Source organism: Pelodiscus sinensis, chromosome 22 (genome assembly GCF_052426305.1).
Source record: "Pelodiscus sinensis isolate ZL-2025 chromosome 22, ASM5242630v1, whole genome shotgun sequence".
NCBI classification, from domain to species: Eukaryota; Metazoa; Chordata; order Testudines; family Trionychidae; genus Pelodiscus; species Pelodiscus sinensis.
In genome coordinates, this window is record NC_143073.1 from 26,597,774 (window position 1) to 26,614,628 (window position 16,855).

The 16,855-nt window shown below is 68.1% G+C and overlaps 2 protein-coding genes across 2 annotated transcripts; both read left to right on the forward strand.

Annotated features, from left to right (window-relative positions):
* The first annotated feature begins 2,796 nt into the window (after positions 1-2,796).
* LOC142819537 (adenosine receptor A1-like) lies at positions 2,797-4,148 on the forward strand. The gene has a single exon (XM_089772334.1). The coding sequence runs from the start codon at positions 3,049-3,051 to the stop codon at positions 3,766-3,768; it is 720 nt and encodes a 239-aa protein (XP_089628460.1). The 5' UTR covers positions 2,797-3,048; the 3' UTR covers positions 3,769-4,148.
* A 1,064-nt stretch (positions 4,149-5,212) lies between these two features.
* RPS19 (ribosomal protein S19) lies at positions 5,213-7,765 on the forward strand. The gene is made up of 6 exons (XM_075907382.2): positions 5,213-5,344; positions 6,296-6,366; positions 6,465-6,565; positions 7,000-7,183; positions 7,289-7,343; positions 7,704-7,765. Exons 2-6 carry the CDS (start codon positions 6,296-6,298, stop codon positions 7,728-7,730), a joined length of 438 nt encoding a protein of 145 aa, XP_075763497.1. The 5' UTR covers positions 5,213-5,344; the 3' UTR covers positions 7,731-7,765.
* Positions 7,766-16,855: the final 9,090 nt, after the last annotated feature.

Below are 16,855 nucleotides of genomic sequence, written 5' to 3' on the forward strand. Positions count from 1 at the left end.
GCTCCGGTCGACTCGGCGATGAGGTAGAGGACGCACAAGGCCCCTTCTTCTTCCTCCCAGGGAATCCTTCCCTTCCCACAGCCTCCCCGGAGCCCTGGGACCCGCCTGGGGCATGGAACCCCCCAGGGCCAGGCAGCCGCCAGCACTGGCCTCTAGCAGGCGGACCGAGGTGGCGCGTGAGTCCTGGGTCTTTGTACCTGCTGCAATTCGTGGGCGGCTCCTGCCTCGTCCCCCCCCACAGATGCCAGACCCGCTCCGGGGGGGGGGGGGGGGACAGCCCCGGCGGGCGGGACTCGGGCAGCTCAGCCCTTTCACCAGCAAAAGTGGGTCCAGGAGACTATGGACGCCCTGGCCTTGTGGCTCCCTGGAGGGGGGCGTCACGGCCCCCTGACTAGCCCAGAGGTCTGCACTGCCGCCCCGACAGGCTCCATCCAGCCCAGCAAGCGAGTCCCTGCCTGCCTGAGCGGTGCCCCGGCAGGAGGATGCTGGGACACCGGCCAGGCGAAGGTCCCGGCTTCTTGCCCCAGGCGACGGACGGCGGGTGTGGCAGGGCGGGGCAGGGCGGGTCACCGCTCTCCAGCCACCAGCACCTCCTCCTGCTGCAGCCCGCAGGGCTCAGGGGCTGCCGGTTCTGGGCCCACACTAGCAGCCGCTCCCTCTGCAGCCCCTGTTGGCCGCTCTCAGAGCGCTGGGGGCCACCAGCAGCCCATGGGCTGTTTCTCCAAAGCCCCCCCAGCCCAGGTCCCCAGCGCGTCAGGGGCTGCCTGTTACGGTTGCTATTAGGTGTTTTATGGTAGCACACAGGATCCCAGCCCCGGTCCCCGGCAGGCCAGTGGCTGCACATTACAGTTGCTATTAGGTGTTTTACGGTAGCACCCAGGAGCCCCTGCCCTGGCCCGGGTCCCCAGCACGCCAGTGGCTGCACGTTGCAGTTGCTATTAGGTGTTTTATGGTAGCGGCCATGAGCCTGGCCTGGCCAGGGAGTGCCAGTGGCTGCACGTTGCAGTTGCTATTAGGTGTTTTACGGTAGCGCCAGGGGCTGCACGTTACAGTTGCTATTAGGTGTTTTACGGTAGCGCCAGGGGCTGCACATTACAGTTGCTATTAGGTGTTTTACGGTAGCACCCAGGAGCCTTTGCCCTGGCCCGGGTCCCGGCACGCCAGTGGCTGCACGTTGCAGTTGCTATTAGGTGTTTTACGGTAGCGCCAGGGGCTGCACATTACAGTTGCTATTAGGTGTTTTACGGTAGTGCCCAAGAGCCCCTGTCCCGGCCCTGGTCCCCGGCTCCTAGGGGCTGCAGACAGACTCCAGAGCCGGGCCCCACCCCAGGGAGCCCCGGGCCCCACCCCAGGGAGCCCTGGGCCCGGCATTGGCGCTGGGCAGCGAAGCGCTGAGACGCCCGACGCGGGGCTCAGGTGGGCATCTCAGCCTCTGGTTCGGGAACCGCCGCCCCCGCCCCCCGGTCTGCCCCGCCCCGCCCCTGCCCCTGGCTGCCCCACCCCCGCCTGGCCCGGCCGTTCCCCCGCCGGCAGCTGGCGCCCGGCGCCGCGAGGGCCCGGATCAATGCGGCCCCCCCCGCCCTGTTTGCTCAGGGAGCGCTCAGCCAAGGCAGCGGCAGCGGCTGGCCACGGGCACCGCCGGGCCGGAGCCCCCCATGGATCTGCACTTCGCCTTCGTGCTGCTGGAGGGGCTGCTGGCCGTGGCCGTGGTGGGCACCAACCTGCTGGTGTGCGCCACGCTCGGCCTGCACCGCCGCCTGCGCAGCGTCACCAACTGCCTGGTGGGCTGCCTGGCGCTGGCCGACCTGGGCGTGGGCGCCCTGGCCATCCCCTTCTCCGTGGTGCTGAGCATGGACCTGTCCCTCTGCTTCTACACCTGCCTCTTCCTGGCCTGCTTCCCGCTCGTCACCACCCAGTTCTCCGTCCTGCTGCTGCTGCTCATCGCCCTCAACGCCCACCTCAAAATCCGGCTGCCCCGCAGGCAAGAGAGGAGGGCGGGGCCCCGGGGCGGGGGGACCCAGGCGTATGGGCAGGGGGGGGACCCAGACACATGGGCGGGGGGGGGACCCAGGCGTATGGGCGGGGGGGGACCCAGGCGTATGGGCGGGGGGGGACCCAGACACATGGGCGGGGGGGGACCCAGGCGTATGTGCGGGGGGGGGGGACCCAGGCGTATGTGCGGGGGGGGACCCAGGCGTATGGGCGGGGGGGGACCCAGGCGTATGGGCGGGGGGGGACCCAGGCGTATGGGCGGGGGGGACCCAGGCGTATGGGTGGGGGGGACCCAGGCATATGGGCAGGGGGGACCCAGGCGTATGGGTGGGGGGGGACCCAGGCGTATGGGTGGGGGGGACCCAGGCGTATGGGTGGGGGGGGGGGGGGGACCCAGGCGTATGGGTGGGGGGGACCCAGGCATATGGGTGGGGGGGGACCCAGGCGTATGGGCAGAGGGGGACCCAGGCGTATGGGTAGGGGGGGGACCCAGACACATGGGCAGAGGGGGACCCAGGCGTATGGGTAGGGGGGACCCAGACACATGGGCAGAGGGGGACCCAGGCGTATGGGTGGGGGGGGACCCAGACACATGGGCAGAGGGGGACCCAGGCGTATGGGTGGGGGGGGACCCAGACACATGGGCGGGGGGGACCCAGGCGTATGGGTGGGGGGGGACCCAGACACATGGGCAGAGGGGGACCCAGGCGTATGGGCGGGGGGGGACCCAGACCCATGGGCAGAGGGGGACCCAGGCGTATGGGTGGGGGGGGACCCAGACCCATGGGCAGAGGGGGACCCAGGCGTATGGGCGGGGGTGGGAACCCAGCCGGGGAGCAGCAGGCCACGTTAGCTGGGTCTCCACTCCAGCCAGCTGGCTCTGAGACTAGGCGAGCCAGTCTGTGCCCCCGGCCGGCCTGGGGCGGGCAGGGCCGGAGGGGCATCCACCCATTCGGCTGGCTGGGCGCGTGCCAGGCCTAGCTGGCGGGAGGGCTTTGGGGCTCCCGGCCTGGGGGGCGGCTGGCCCTGACCGGGCTCTGTTCTCGCAGCTACGCCATGCACGTGCGGAGGGGCCGGGTGCTGGGCGCCGTGGGCCTGTGCTGGCTGCTCTCCCTGCTCATTGGCCTCTCGCCCATGATGGGCTGGAACCGCCAGGGGCAGTACGTGGAGAGGAACCAGAGCCAGGCCATGAGCCTCGCCGTGGAGCGAGCCCCCCTGCGCCTCATCGCCCACGACCAGCCCTACGGCGGCTTCCTCTCCAAGGTGCTCCCGGGGGCGCGCTGGACCCCCCACGCCAGCCAGCCCCACGACCCCCACCTGGGCCGCTGCTCCTTCATCTCCGTCTTCGCCCCCGAGTACCTGGTCTACTTCATCTTCTTCGCCTGCACCCTGCTGCCCCTGGGCGCCCTGCTGGGCATCTACGCCGACCTCTTCCGGCTGGTGCGCGGGCACTTCCGGGCCGGCGCGCAGGCGGCCAAGCGCAGGGAGCTGCCCATGGCGCGCACCCTCCTGCTGCTGCTCAGCATCTTCTGCGGCTGCTGGATCCCGCTGCACGTGCTCTACTGCGTCCGGCTGCTGTGCCCCGGGTGCCGGAGCTCCGAGGCGCTCGACCGCCTGGCCGTGCTGCTCTCCCACCTCAACTCCCTGGCCAACCCGCTGGTCTACGCCCTGAGGAAGAAGGACTTTGGGCGGGCACTCCGGTCTGTCTTCCTCCGCTACGTCCTGTGCTGCCACCGCGCCAAGGTTCATCCGCAGGGCCAGGGCGGCAGGCCCTAAGGGCCAGCCCCGGCCCGGCTCCAGGCTCCCTGCCCAGCGCCCGGGCCTGTCGGTAAAGAGAAGGGGGCGTCACTCAGGAAATCTCCCCCCCCATTCTGTGATGCCTCCCCCCCCCCCCAGCAATTCCCCAGCCCGGCGCTGGGTTAGTCTCTGGGGTCACTGTCGGTTAAGTGGGGCCTTGATCCGGGGCAGGGCGGAGCTCCGGCCACGGGTTCGAGGCCTCGGGGGGACGTCTCCGCATGCGACGCAGACTCCCAGCCGGAGGGAGCAGGGCGCCGCGGCGGGGGGGCTGCCTCCGGCTCCTGGAGCAATTATTGAAGGAGCCGAGGCAGGGATCAATGGCACAGCTGGCAGGGAGATAACGGACCCGGCCGCGGCAATAAAACCGTCCTGTGACTGGCAGTGGCAGCCTGGCCTCTTCCTTGGGCCCCACGTTCTGGGCAGTGACAGGCGGGGCTGGCTCGGGTGGGGGCCCCAGGTCCTTGCCAGACAGACCCCTTCTAGCTGGGGGCATGGAGGCAGGGTCCAGGGCGGGGCTGGCTCACATGGGGCACAGTTGCCACTGGTGGTGGTGGGGCGCGGGGGAGGCTGGCGGTGGGGGGGATGGGCCATGGCTCGGTGCAGCACAAGGTGTTCCCAGCTGGGGAGGGGACAGGAAGGGGTTTGGAGGTGCTTCCTGGGAGGGCACCTAGCACAGGCTGCTCCCAGCGAGGGGGCAGGGGACACAGAGGAGGCACCCAGCACAGGCTCTTCCTGAGAGGGGTGGGGACATTGTGGGGGGGTGCCTAGCATAAGGCTGTTCCTGGGAGGGGCGGGGGACTGGCTTGTTGGGGAACACCCAGCACAGGCTATTCTGGGTGGAGAGGGTGGGGGGGAAGCTGGTTGGGGGGCGCCCAGTGAGAGCAGTTACTGGAGGGTAGGAGGAGCTGGTTGGGGGATGCCCAGAGTGGGTTGTTCTGGGGGGTGGGGGGACTACTTGGGGGCCCCTGGTGCCAGCTATTCCTGGGGGGCCAGGGTAGGGAGGCAGGTTAGGGGGCACCGAGCATGAGCAGTTCCTGGTTGGGGCACCCAGCGGGGGCTGTTCTGGGGAGCAGGGGGCCGGTTAGGGGGCACTGAGTGTCAGCAGAACCTGGGGGTGGGGGGCTTGTTGGGGGCACCCACAGGATGCAACTCGGCGCCATGGTGATGAGTCGCTGTGATGTCATAGTGAAACAGATAGATGATGTCACAAGGTGGATATGTGACGTCACAAGAATGCATTCCAGCCCGTTGACATCATACGTCGACTCGATGACGTCATGGCGCCGCGGTTAAAGGCCGCAACCAAAGGAGGCAGTGGCAGAGGACGAGGCGGTGACGTAAGAGCGAGGCGGCGTGACGTCACTCTTCCGCCCCGCAGCGGGTGACGAGGCCGCGTCGGAGCACGCGCAGGTTTCCCGCCCCCAGGCCCCGCCCGGCCCGGGCCGCTCGGCGGCGATTGGCCGGCGCTGCTCTCGCGAGACTTGGGCCCGTGTTCTGCGGGCGGGCGGCCCCGTGCGGCCCTTTCCCAGCCCGGCAGCGCGGAGCCCGCAGCGAGGTGAGCGCCGGGGCCCGGGCCCCCCCCGCGGGGCCCCCCACGTGACCCGAACCCCCCCGCGGGGCCCCCACGTGACCCGGGGACCCCCCGCGGGCCGATCCGGGGGGGGCCCGTCGGGGCGGGGGGGCGCTGTCCATGCGGGGGGGCGGGGGCCCGTCGGGGCGGGGGGGGGGCGCTGTCCATGCGGGGGGGCGGGGGCCCGTCGGGGCGGGGGGGGGCGCTGTCCATGCAGGGGGGCGGGGGCCCGTCGGGGCGGGGGGGCGCTGTCCATGCGGGGGGGCGGGGGCCCGTCGGGGGGGGGGGGGCGCTGTCCATGCAGGGGGGCGGGGGCCCGTCGGGGCGGGGGGGCGCTGTCCATGCAGGGGGCCTGGGGCCCGTCGGGGCGGGGGGGCGCTGTCCATGCGGGGGGGGGCGGGGGCCCGTCGGGGCGGGGGGGGGGGGGGCCTGTCCATGCGGGCGGGCGGGGGGCGGAGGGGCGCTGTCCATGTGGGGGGGCGGGGGCCCGTCGGGGCGGGGGGGCGCTGTCCATGCGGGGGGGCGGGGGCCCGTCGGGGCGGGGGGGGCGCTGTCCATGCAGGGGGGCGGGGGCCCGTCGGGGCGGGGGGGCGCTGTCCATGCGGGGGGGCGGGGGCCCGTCGGGGCGGGGGGGCGCTGTCCATGCGGGGGGGCGGGGGCCCGTCGGGGCGGGGGGGGGGCGCTGTCCATGCAGGGGGGCGGGGGCCCGTCGGGGCGGGGGGGCGCTGTCCATGCAGGGGGCCTGGGGCCCGTCGGGGCGGGGGGGCGCTGTCCATGCGGGGGGGGCGGGGGCCCGTCGGGGCGGGGGGGGCCTGTCCATGCGGGGGGGCGGAGGGGCGCTGTCCATGTGGGGGGGCGGGGGCCCGTCGGGGCGGGGGGGCGCTGTCCATGCAGGGGGGCCCGTCGCTCCTGCCCCGCTGAGCGTGTCTCCCGCAGATGCCCGGCGTGACGGTGAAGGACGTGAACCAGCAGGAGTTCGTGCGGGCCCTGGCCGCCTTCCTGAAGAAGTGAGTGCGGGGGGTGGGGTCCCCGCTCCCTCTCCCAGCCCCCCCGGGCCGGGGTCCCCGCTCGGCTGCTCACCCGGCCGCTGCTTCTCTGCCCCCAGGTCGGGGAAGCTCAAGGTGCCCGACTGGGTGGACACGGTCAAGCTGGCCAAGCACAAGGAGCTGGCCCCGTACGATGAGAACTGGTTCTACACCCGGGCAGGTGAGGATCCCGGCGCCGCGAGGGGCCGGCCGGCTTCCTTCCCGCGCTGGCTGCCGCCCCGGGTGGGGGGGTCCCCATAGCTGGCGACTGGAACGAATACGGAATCGGAGCGGTAGACGCTGGAACCAGGGCCTTGCATCCCAGCCCCCTTATTAACCTTAACTGGGCCGCCTCGCCCGTTAAGGTTAACCGCTTCAACCGGCACATCCCGAGAAGGCAGAGGCCTAGAACCCTGCGTGCTCCCGAGCGCCTGGGCCCTTCTGTTTCCGAGCTATAGGGCTGGGCCCCGGGGCTGTCTGAGTTCTCCCTCCGGGCACCGGGCCGGGGGCGTTAGCGTGTGGCTCTGAATGCGGCTCTGCGCCCTGGGGAACCCGTTCCGGCAGGCGGGAGCGGGGTGCGGCGCCGAGCTAACGGCTCTGCCTGTGGGTCCGCAGCGTCCACGGCCCGCCACCTGTACCTGCGCGGCGGGGCCGGCGTCGGCTCCATGACCAAGATCTACGGGGGGCGGCAGCGCAACGGCGTCATGCCCAGCCACTTCAGCCGCGGCTCCAAGAGCGTGGCCAGGCGGGTGCTGCAGGCCCTGGAGGGGCTGAAGATGGTGGAGAAGGATCAGGATGGGTGAGCGGAGGGGCAGGGGTGGCTGGGCGGGAGGGGCCCTGAGCCCTGCGACACCCCACGGGCTGCAGCCCCTCCAGCCCATTAACCCTCCCCCTTCCCTTCCAGGGGCCGCAAACTCACCCCCCAGGGGCAGAGAGATCTGGACCGAATCGCCGGGCAGGTAAGCCTGTGTCCCCGCCCCCAGGGGGTGGGGCCTTCGCTCAAGGCGCTCGCGGGAGCCCCGCCCCTGGGCCCAGTGGCACAGATAGCGCCTGGTTGGTCCAGCCCCTTGACAGCGGAAAGGGCCAATCGCTAGCTCCTGCTGCAGGCGGGTGGCGCGCCCCTCGCTGCAGGGTGAGCGCGGCCGGCGCAGAACGGACTCCGGCCCCTTCGCTAGCCTGGCCCGCCCAGCCCGAGCCCTCAGGCTGCTCTCTGGACGTCCCGGGGCAGCCGCTCGCTCCAGTGCCCAGCGGGCCCCCCGTGGGCGTAGCTCTGCGCCCAGGCCACCCGGCTCGGCTCTCACCCGCCTCCTCTCTTCCAGGTGGCAGCGGCAAACAAGAAGCATTGAAATGGCTGGCAGAGAATAAACCCGTTCCTCTTTCACTGCTGGCCTGGTTCCTCGCGCGGGGGGCTGGGCGGGGGCGGGGACGTGGGGCGCGCCGGCTGAGGGGCCCTGGGGGTGCGGGGAGTTGGCTACTGAGTCTCTCCCCTCTGGGGTTTGTGTGAAGTCGCCGAGGTGGCCAGAAGTTGGTCCCTGTCACTTGGTGGCTGGGGGGCCGGGCTGGCCGGTCCCAGTTTGCTTTCTGCTGGAGGCATCACGCCCCGGGGCTGGGTTCCAGCAGGGCCCGTGGGGGGCTCCCCTAGCCCCGGGGGGGGGGGCGTGTAGGACACCCCCTGTCCCCAAAGTCCACCAGCCAGTCCCTGGCGAGCCTCTGATGCCCACAGTCACTCGCTGCCTCCCGGGACGCTGGTGTGGCCCAGGGCACCTCCCGGGCCAGCACCAAGAGGCTGCCCTGCCCCTGGATAGTCCAATGGCTTGGGGGGCCAGGCTGCTGGGGCCTCCCTCCCCCCAGGCTCTGCAGCTGGTGCTGCCCCAGAGATGTAGTGCGGCACGGGGGAGGTTGGCACAGCCATGGGGCCCGGCCCACAGACCACACCACATCCAGGCATAGAAACCTCCTGTCCGAGGCCTGAGTGTCCCCGGCTCAGCCCTCGGGCTTGTCATCTGCGCCACCTCGCTGGGCACTGGCGCCAGGCTCCATGTCAGCCCAGGCCTGGCTCCTTTCCCCGAGCGGGGCAGCGCCTGGTGGCTGCGGGAAGGGGGTTGTGGGGCTGGGAGGGGTGCACCAGCTCGCTGGGAACAGCCATGGGTAGCTGGGGGGCTGGGCTGGGGCCCCAGGGTGTGGCTCAATGTAGCCAAAGCAATGAGCGGGGCTGGCGGAGACGCTGCCGCTGGGTGTGGGGCCACCAGGGAGCGGCTGCCCCGGGGGGGGGGTTAAGACCCGGTGGGACAAGCCCCTGCCCAGACGGGCTGTGGGTTCCTTGGCCCCCGACTCTGCAGGCAGCTGGGCACAGCGCCTCCCCACCCTTCCCGTCTGCGTTCGGGCCCGGGCCCCGGCAGCCCAGAGAAAGGCCTCTGCCTGGGCCTGGCGGTTGCCGGGAGCTCCGTGTTGCTGCTGGGAGCCCTGGTCAGCCCCGTGTTGTGGCTCCTGGCATTCACCGTGCCCCATGGGGGAAGCCCCGGGGGACCAGGGCTTGGCTGCAGGGACCCAGTCCTGGCGCACGCACCCTGTGGGGCCAGGGGCTAAGACCCACGCAGGCTGTGCTGGCCACGCGGGGCCCTGGCAGGGAGCGGAGGTGGTGAGGCTGGAACGTGCTGGGGGGCCGTTTTCCCTGCGGTCGGCGCTGGCTGAGGCCCCAGGGCGGAGCAGGTTGGGAGGGGCTCTCCACAGCTACTCCCCTTCTCGTGCAGGGCTTGGGCAGCCCAGTGGCTGCAGCCGGGCCTGGTTTGTGGCGAGGCGGGAGGGAGGCTGGAGAGACCAGCCCGCTGGGGCCCCGGCCATGCGAGTCCTTTCCAGCTACAACTCAAGCAGCGATTTTTACTCTCCCCTCGACTTGCAGCCGCACAAACCGAGCCCCGGCCGGGGCCATGTCAGCCCCAGGGGGACAAGGCGAGGGACGGGATGTCTCATTCAACAAGCCGCTGTGTTTACCGCCAGCCCAGCGCTACCGGCAGGGGCCTGCATGTCGCACGGGGCAGCAAATTCTCCCCTGGGCAGGGCTGCCAGGCCTCTGCCAGTGAAGGGCAAAGCAAGAGAGAAACGTGGGAGTGGGGGGGCTGCGGAGCTGGCAGGGCTGCATGGACGACAGCGCAGACACTGCCGAGCGGACGCTGGCACCTCCCGCCCCATGGCCAGGAACCCCCCGAGCAGCCAGGTGGGGTCAGACCAAAGGCCCAGCCAGCCCAGTGTCCTGCCTGCCCACAGTGGCCAAGGCCAGGTGCCCTGGAGGGAGCAAACAGAACAGGGAACCATCCCTGTCACCCATTCCTCGCCTCTGACATACAGAGGTCGGAGCACCTCCCTGCCCAGCCTGGCTAATAGCCATTGATGGACCTGCTCTCCATGAATCTAGATGGCTCTTTATTGAACCCTGCTAAAGTCCTGGTCTTCACAACATCCTCTGGCGAGGAGTTCCACAGGTTGGTTGCCTTGTGCACAGAAAACCTTCCTTTGGTTTGTTTTAAATGTGCTACCCTCTTTCATTTGGTGACCCCAGTTCGTATGTTAGGGAACAAATTTTCCTTATTTGCTTTTTCCACACCAGACGTGACTATAGACCTCGCTCATATCCCCCCCCCCCCCAGTCTCCTCTTTTCTACGCTGAGAAGTCCCAGGCTTTTTAATCTCTTCATGTGGGACCCGTTCCAAACCCCTCAGCATTTTTGTTGCCCTTTTCTGAACCTTTTCCAGTGCCAAGAGATCTTTTCTGAGAGGAGACGACCACATCTCTACGCAGTATTCCAGACGTGGGCGCCCCATGGTTTCATACAGAGGCAATAAGCTGTTCTCTGTCTTATTCCCTGTCCCCTTTTTAATGATTCCTAAATTCTGGTTTGCTTGCTGCTGCCCAGGTTTGTCTTCGCTGCAGGCTTCTTGCGCAAGACGCTTCTATCAGACGCGATCTTCCACAAAAGCTTCTTGTGCAGGAGCGTGTCGAAAAACTCTGTAGTGTGGACCTAGCCTGGTGAGTGGCTGTTTCCAGAGAACTAGCCGCAACGTCTCCAAGATCTGTCTTGAGTAGTTGTAGCTAAATCAGACCCCACCATCTTGGATGTGTCGGTGGGGTGTTTTCCAATCTGCATTACTTTGCATTTAGCAGCCTTAAAAGTCATTTGCTATTTTGTTCCCCGATCACCATGGGTGCGTCTAGACTGGCCGCTTGAATTTGCGCAAGAGCACTGACTTGGTAATGTACAAAATCAGTGCTGCTTGTGCAGATACTTTCCTGCTCCCGCTCAGGGATAAGCCCTCTTGCGCACGAATACTTAAGAATCCTTGCGCGAGAGGCCAGTGTAGAGGCACCTTCATTTTTGGCTACAATGGCCATCGGAGCTTTCTTGCGCAAAAGCACCCTTGCCAATCTCGACGCTCTTCTGCGGAAATACGTTTATCGGAAAAACTTTTCCGTTAAAAGTATTTCTGCAAAATCGTGCCAGTCTGGACGCAGCCTAGTGGGCAAGGAAGGCTGGTACCGGCCCTGGGAGGAAGATTAAAGCGCGGGCACAGCGCAGCTTGGGAGAGGAAGGCTGAAGGGGGAGCGGAGACCAGTATGCAGGGCTGTTCTAGCGGCCAGGGATCAATTATTCCCTGGAGCTACTAGAGGGAATCGGTGTCATTGGCAGCGTGCGAGCTGGAGGTTAGCAATGGGGAGAAACTTCCCAGCTCCAAGCCCGGCATCAGCTCGGCCGTCGGGTCCCATCCCAGATGGGGTGAGCGAGGGGGTGGGCGCTCCCGGATTGGACTCACCACGCCAAGCAGGCTCTGTGCCAAGTGCTCGGAGGGCAGCTGTGGCCTCTGAGCCAGGGACCCCATGACACACACACCCCGTTTCACTACCGTGTCCGTCAGCCAGCTGGGTCCACTGCCCCCCCGCCCTGGCCAGCTGTGCTCCCCCCGAGCGTGTTAATTCTTCCTTGGCGCTAGGGGCTGTTTGTGCCGGGGGGGGGGGGGGGAACCTCGGCCGCCGATCCCGGCCAGTCCAGCCTCGCCGCTGCCCTTGGGAGCCCACCCAAACAGCCGGACTACGGGCCAGGGAGGCGCAGACACGGAGGGGGAGGCCGCCTGCCCCGAGAGCCCCCTTGGCTACGTCCTGCCCTCGCCCCAGCGCTGTCTGCCCCGGGGGGGCCATTGCCCAGCTACGGGGGGTGGAATGGCTGTGCCCTGGCGCGTCGCTGCCCCAAGGGTGCAGGCCTGGCGCGATGTGGAGCCGGGAGCGGGGGCTGCGCCGGGCGCCCGGCCTTGTCTCTGGCTGGCAGCGCGTAACCGCGTCCAGGCTCCATCCCGCGCCTTTCCCGTTCCCATGGCGACACCCTGCCCACCTGCCCCGGGGGGGGGGCGGAGAGGCCCCCAGCAGGGCCAGGGGGCAGAGAAGCGGGCTGGGCAAGGCCCTGGGCGTGGCACTCGGGCACATGTTGCATTGTGTTCATAGCAGCGGAGCTGGCTGACCGGAGGCCTGCGTGTTGGGTAGAATTCATGCCCCTCAGTGTGAACGAAGCTATTTGCATATATTTGCATATCAATTTGCATGTCTGTGCAGCCACACTGAAGCCCCGCCCTGGGCATGCGCTGGGGGTAGCTGTGTGGCCCTGGGCTTGCCAAGTTGCGTGGCCCAGCGCTAGATGCCAGGTGTCCCGCTGCTCAGCCGGCCTGCGTTCCCGGGGCGGCCTCAGGGTGGCAGCACCAGCCGGCAGAAAGCAGCTGCTGGACGTGGGGCAAAGGCGGGGGAGCCACCTGTCTCCCCGGGACCCCCTCGCTTACCCCAGCTTCCGCACCCTCCCCCTGCCTGCTCGTGGGCCGCGGGTTGGGCCTGCCTGGTTACCCGTGTGCCAGGCTGGGGGCAGATCCACCCAGTGCCAGCACCTGTCCCACAGCGAGACTTGGGGCCGTGTTGGCACCGCGGGGAGCCCCAGTACCTGGCAGCGACAGGCTGCGGGCAATGGAAGGGCTCCACCGGCCCCTCCCAGCTGGGAGCTCTGGGGGGGGCTTAGCCCCGCCGGCCTCCCCGTCTGCACGGTTCTTCCACCTGGGAGCCGGCTGGCCTTTTGCGGGGGAAACTGAGGCACGGGGCGGCAGAAGGCTTCTGGCACTTGTACTGCCAAGGACTCTGCACCCCTCTGCAGGGGAAACTGAGGCATGGGACAGGAGTGTGGCAGAGCAGGGAGTTGGAGCCAGGTCTTCGAAAGCGCCCTCCCCTTGCTCCACATCCCAGTTCCCTCTCTGCCTCCGGCTCTGTTCCTGGTCGCTAGCTGCCCCTGGAGGGTCTGGCAGGTCCCCCCAGCTCCCTGCAGGGCACACGGGCCCAGTCCCAAGCCAGGCATGGTCTTTCTAGCCCTGCCCAGCAGCCGCTCCTGGGCCCCCTCCCCACTTCCCAGGGGCTGCGCCTGGCTCTTCGTGCTCTGGGCGCACGTCCTGGCCCCTGAGCAATTGGCCTGCCCTGGGACGCTGGGCCCTGGTGCACCCCCCCATCCCTCCCATGGGCTGAGGCTGGGGCTGCTGTGGGGGGCTGCCTACAAGCCATGGGGCCCTCGGGACCAGTGGCTACGGGGCGGCCGGAGGGAGACCGCGGCAGGAAGAGGGGACGTGAGGGGGCAGCTGGGGTGGGGGGAGGGGGAACTGAGCACACAGCCGTCAGCATGTTACTGAGCATGCTCATTACAGGCCGAGCACCGAATGGGGTGTGAAATGAACCCCCCCCACACACTGCTCCCCCTTACAGCATCTCTAGCCAGGACTCTGGGGCTCTGCCGGTTTGGCAGTGGCTGAGCAGGTGGTGGGCAGGACTCTGGCTCTACCCCAGCGCTCGGGGGGGGGCAGCTCCAGGGGGGCAGGCACATCTGGGCTCTGTACAAGAACATCAGACTGACCAGGCTGGGTCCGACAACGGCCCATCCGGCCCCATGTCCTCTCTGCCCACAGTGGCCAGTGCCAGGTGCCTGAGGCAGTGGAGAGAACAAGGGATCACTTGGTGATCCCTCCCTCCCTGTGCCTCAGTTTCCCTTGCAGAGGATTACACAATCCCAGCTTCTGGCAAACAGGCTACGGACACCCTCCCTGGCCCGTAGCCATTGAGGGACCTGCCCTCCATGAACATATTTTGTTCTTCCTGGAACCCTGCTATGGGCTGGGCCTTTCCCCCGTACTCCAGCAGAGAGTTCCACAGGTCGCTGCGAAGAAATCATTTCCTTTGTTTGGAATCGGCTGCCTGCACATTCGTCGCCTCAGCTGCTGGTGCTATGTCAGGGGAGGGACGGATCCTATTCCATTCTGCTGCTTTCCCGCCGGTCGGGACTCTCTGGACCCCTATTGTATCCCCCTGCCTTCCAGTCGCTTCTTTTCCCAGTCCCGTTCATTTCCTCCTGGGGACGCGGTTCCTCACCCCACTCACCTCTGTGGGCCTCGCTGCACCTTTCCCAGAGCCAATGGATCTTTATTTAAGGGGGTCACCAGGCCTGCTCGCGGTGTTCAGGCTGGGGCATCCAGTGACTCTAGGTAGAGGCAACATGGTATTTTGTCTGAGTCTTTCTCCTTCCCGAAGGATTCCCAGGGTGCAGGGACCGAGTCCGTTTTGCGGCTGCCACTGCAACAGCCAGTGACTCCGAGATCTCTTACCTGAGGGGTCCCAGCTGATCCAGTCCCCATCCTTCTCGTGGGTAAAGTCGGGATTCGATTTTTCCATGCGCGCTGCCCCACCCTGACTTCCACCTGCCCGCGTGTTGCAAGATCCCTTTGCAGCTCTCTGCACTCGGCTCGGGACTAGTCATTGTTCACGGGGTTGGGTCGGGGGCCACGGAGCCACCGAAAAATCAGGCAGGGTCACACAAGTGAGAAGCAAAACCAAACCGAAACCCCCTCGCTTTGACGTGGCCCCCGACTGAGAAGCAGAAAGACCCTCCCACGTCCCCTCCCACGCCCCGGCTCAGGGGCCCCGGCGAGGAGAGTCCGTGTGCTCCAGCGCGGCGGTGGGGGCAGCAGAGGCGCTGGAGTACCGGCGTAGGCTCCCCAGTGCTGAGGGGAGCCCTGAACCGGGGGGACTGGGCCAGGGAAGCCGAGGGCTGCATCTGGCTCCCAGGCCTGAGGTTCCCCACCCCGATTTCAAGAACGTTTGTAAGTTTCACAGCCGTGGGCCAAACGCAGGGCCCTGCAGCACGACACTCACTCCTACCCCCCCCCTTTCCGTGCAGCACCCGGCGACGCTTTCACGTGGATCGAACGATCCTGCAATTGCCTGAGTAACCGGCCTCGTGTTACTCTGATCCTCTGCCCCCCTCTGCCCAGGACGGAGCTGCGAGCCGCCCCGACTCGGCTGCAGGTAAGAGCTGCCTCCGGAGCCAGGGCCGGGCCTCAAGTATGAAATCCAGGGCTTCCAGTTGGGGGGGCGACTGCCCCCTGCCCTCACGAATGGCGCCTTTGCCGGCCTGAGGGTGCTGGGCGTCCCAGCCCCAGCCCACAGCAGCTAAATGGGGCTCGGAGACGGACGAGGGGTCCCGGCGCCTGCTCTGAGCAGCGGGAGCGCCTGGCGTCTCGCTCTGCGGCCGGGCGTCCAGCCTCGACTCGGCTGCTCCGACCCTTCCCCCACTGCCAGGCGCGGCGCCCCCAGGACAGACCCCAGGGACAATTCTCTACCCCCCCATCACGGCTCCCAGGTCCTGCCCATGCTCAGCCCCTCTGTCCCCAGGCAGGACCCCCCCAGTGTGGCAGCCCCTTTTCGGGGAGCCCCCCAGCCCAGCAGTTCAGGCCACACAACTGAAATTTGGAGACAAGTCAATTTTTGTTTGAAGTTTTACAGCACTTTAGTAGTTTGGGACTTTTACACCCAAAATGCCACCACCCGCCTGGCTCCCAGGAGTTGTTTAAACACATGTGCTGCGATGGTAGAAAAAACTGTGTCTGAAAAGTGTAGGTGCTGGGGGTACTTGGCGTGTTTTTTAAAGGGCTACTTTATAAAAAAAGGTTGAGAAACACTGAGAGAGCAGAGCGACTCCCGGCCAGCCCCGGCACGAGGGGCGACGGATCCCTCCAGCCTGTCGGCCTGGCCCCCCTGGATCCCCCCGAGTCTCCCCTGCAGCCGGCTCAGTCCTGCCTGCTCTGCCCTCAGTCCCCAAAAACAGCCCCGTCTCCCAGCAGAGCCTCCGTACCCCCCAACAGCCCCTCCCCCGGCCAGTGTCTCTCCCCAGGTAATGGGGTCGCCTGGGCCCCTCCCCTCCCCTCCCCTCCCCGTCCAATGTTCCCCCCTCGCCGGGACCAGCTGGGCGTGGCCGGGTCCCCTCTGCCGGCCCTTGTCTGGCTGGAGCCGGCCGTGTGCTCTGGGCAGGGCCGGGGGTGCCAGGGCGCCAGACCCCGGGCTGGTCTCTGCAACGACAACCCCCCCCCCACATTGAACCAGCAACATCCGGGCACTGAGCCCCCCTGTGTGCGACCCCCCTTGGGCCCCACAACTCCCCCCCCTCGCCCCCACTGGGGATCAGAGGCGAGCCAGGCAGGGGGCTTCGTACCAGGCCCTGCTTGACACCTTCCCGGCGCTGTCAGAAAGGGCCCGACTACGGGGGGACAGACGGGCCCTTTGCTCCCACTGCCGGACGGCGCCGCGAAGGGGGGAGCCAGCGGCCCTGGTGCAAATCTCTGAGGGAGGGGTGTTCAACCCCCCCACCCCTATACACCCCCAGGCCTAAGCCCCCCAGCACCCCCCCACACCCAGCCCTGAGCCTCCAATACCCCTCCACACCCAGCCCTGAGCCCCCAACAACCCCACACCCATTCCTGAGCCCCCAATACCCCCCCACACCCAGCCCTGAGCCCCCAACAACCCCACACCCAACCCTGAGCCCCCAATACCCCCCCACACCCAGCCCTGAGCCCCCAACAACCCCACACCCAACCCTGAGCCCCCAATACCCCCCCACACCCAGCCCTGAGCCCCCAACAACCCCCCACACCCAGCCCTGAGCCCCCAACCCCACCCCCCACATCCCCCCCAGCCCTGAGCCCCCAACAACCCCACACCCAACCCTGAGCCCCCCAAAACCCCACCCCACACCCCCAACCCTGCCCTGAGCCCCCACACCCAACCCCCTCCCACACCCCCCCACACCCAGCCCTGAGCCCCCAATACCCCCCCACACCCAGCCCTGAGCCCCCAACAACCCCCCACACCCAGCCCTGAGCCCCCAATACCCCCCCACACCCAGCCCTGAGCCCCCAATGACCCCCACACCCAACCCTGAGCCCCCAATACCCCTCCACACCCAGCCCTGAGCCCCCCCCACACCCCCCCCCCCAACCCCCCCACACCCAGCCCTGAGCCCCCCACCCCCCCCACACCTCCTCACACCTTTCAACCCTGAGCTCCCAACACCCCACACTGAGCCCTGAGCCCCTCAACACCCACCCAACCCTGAGCCCCCCCCCCCCGCAC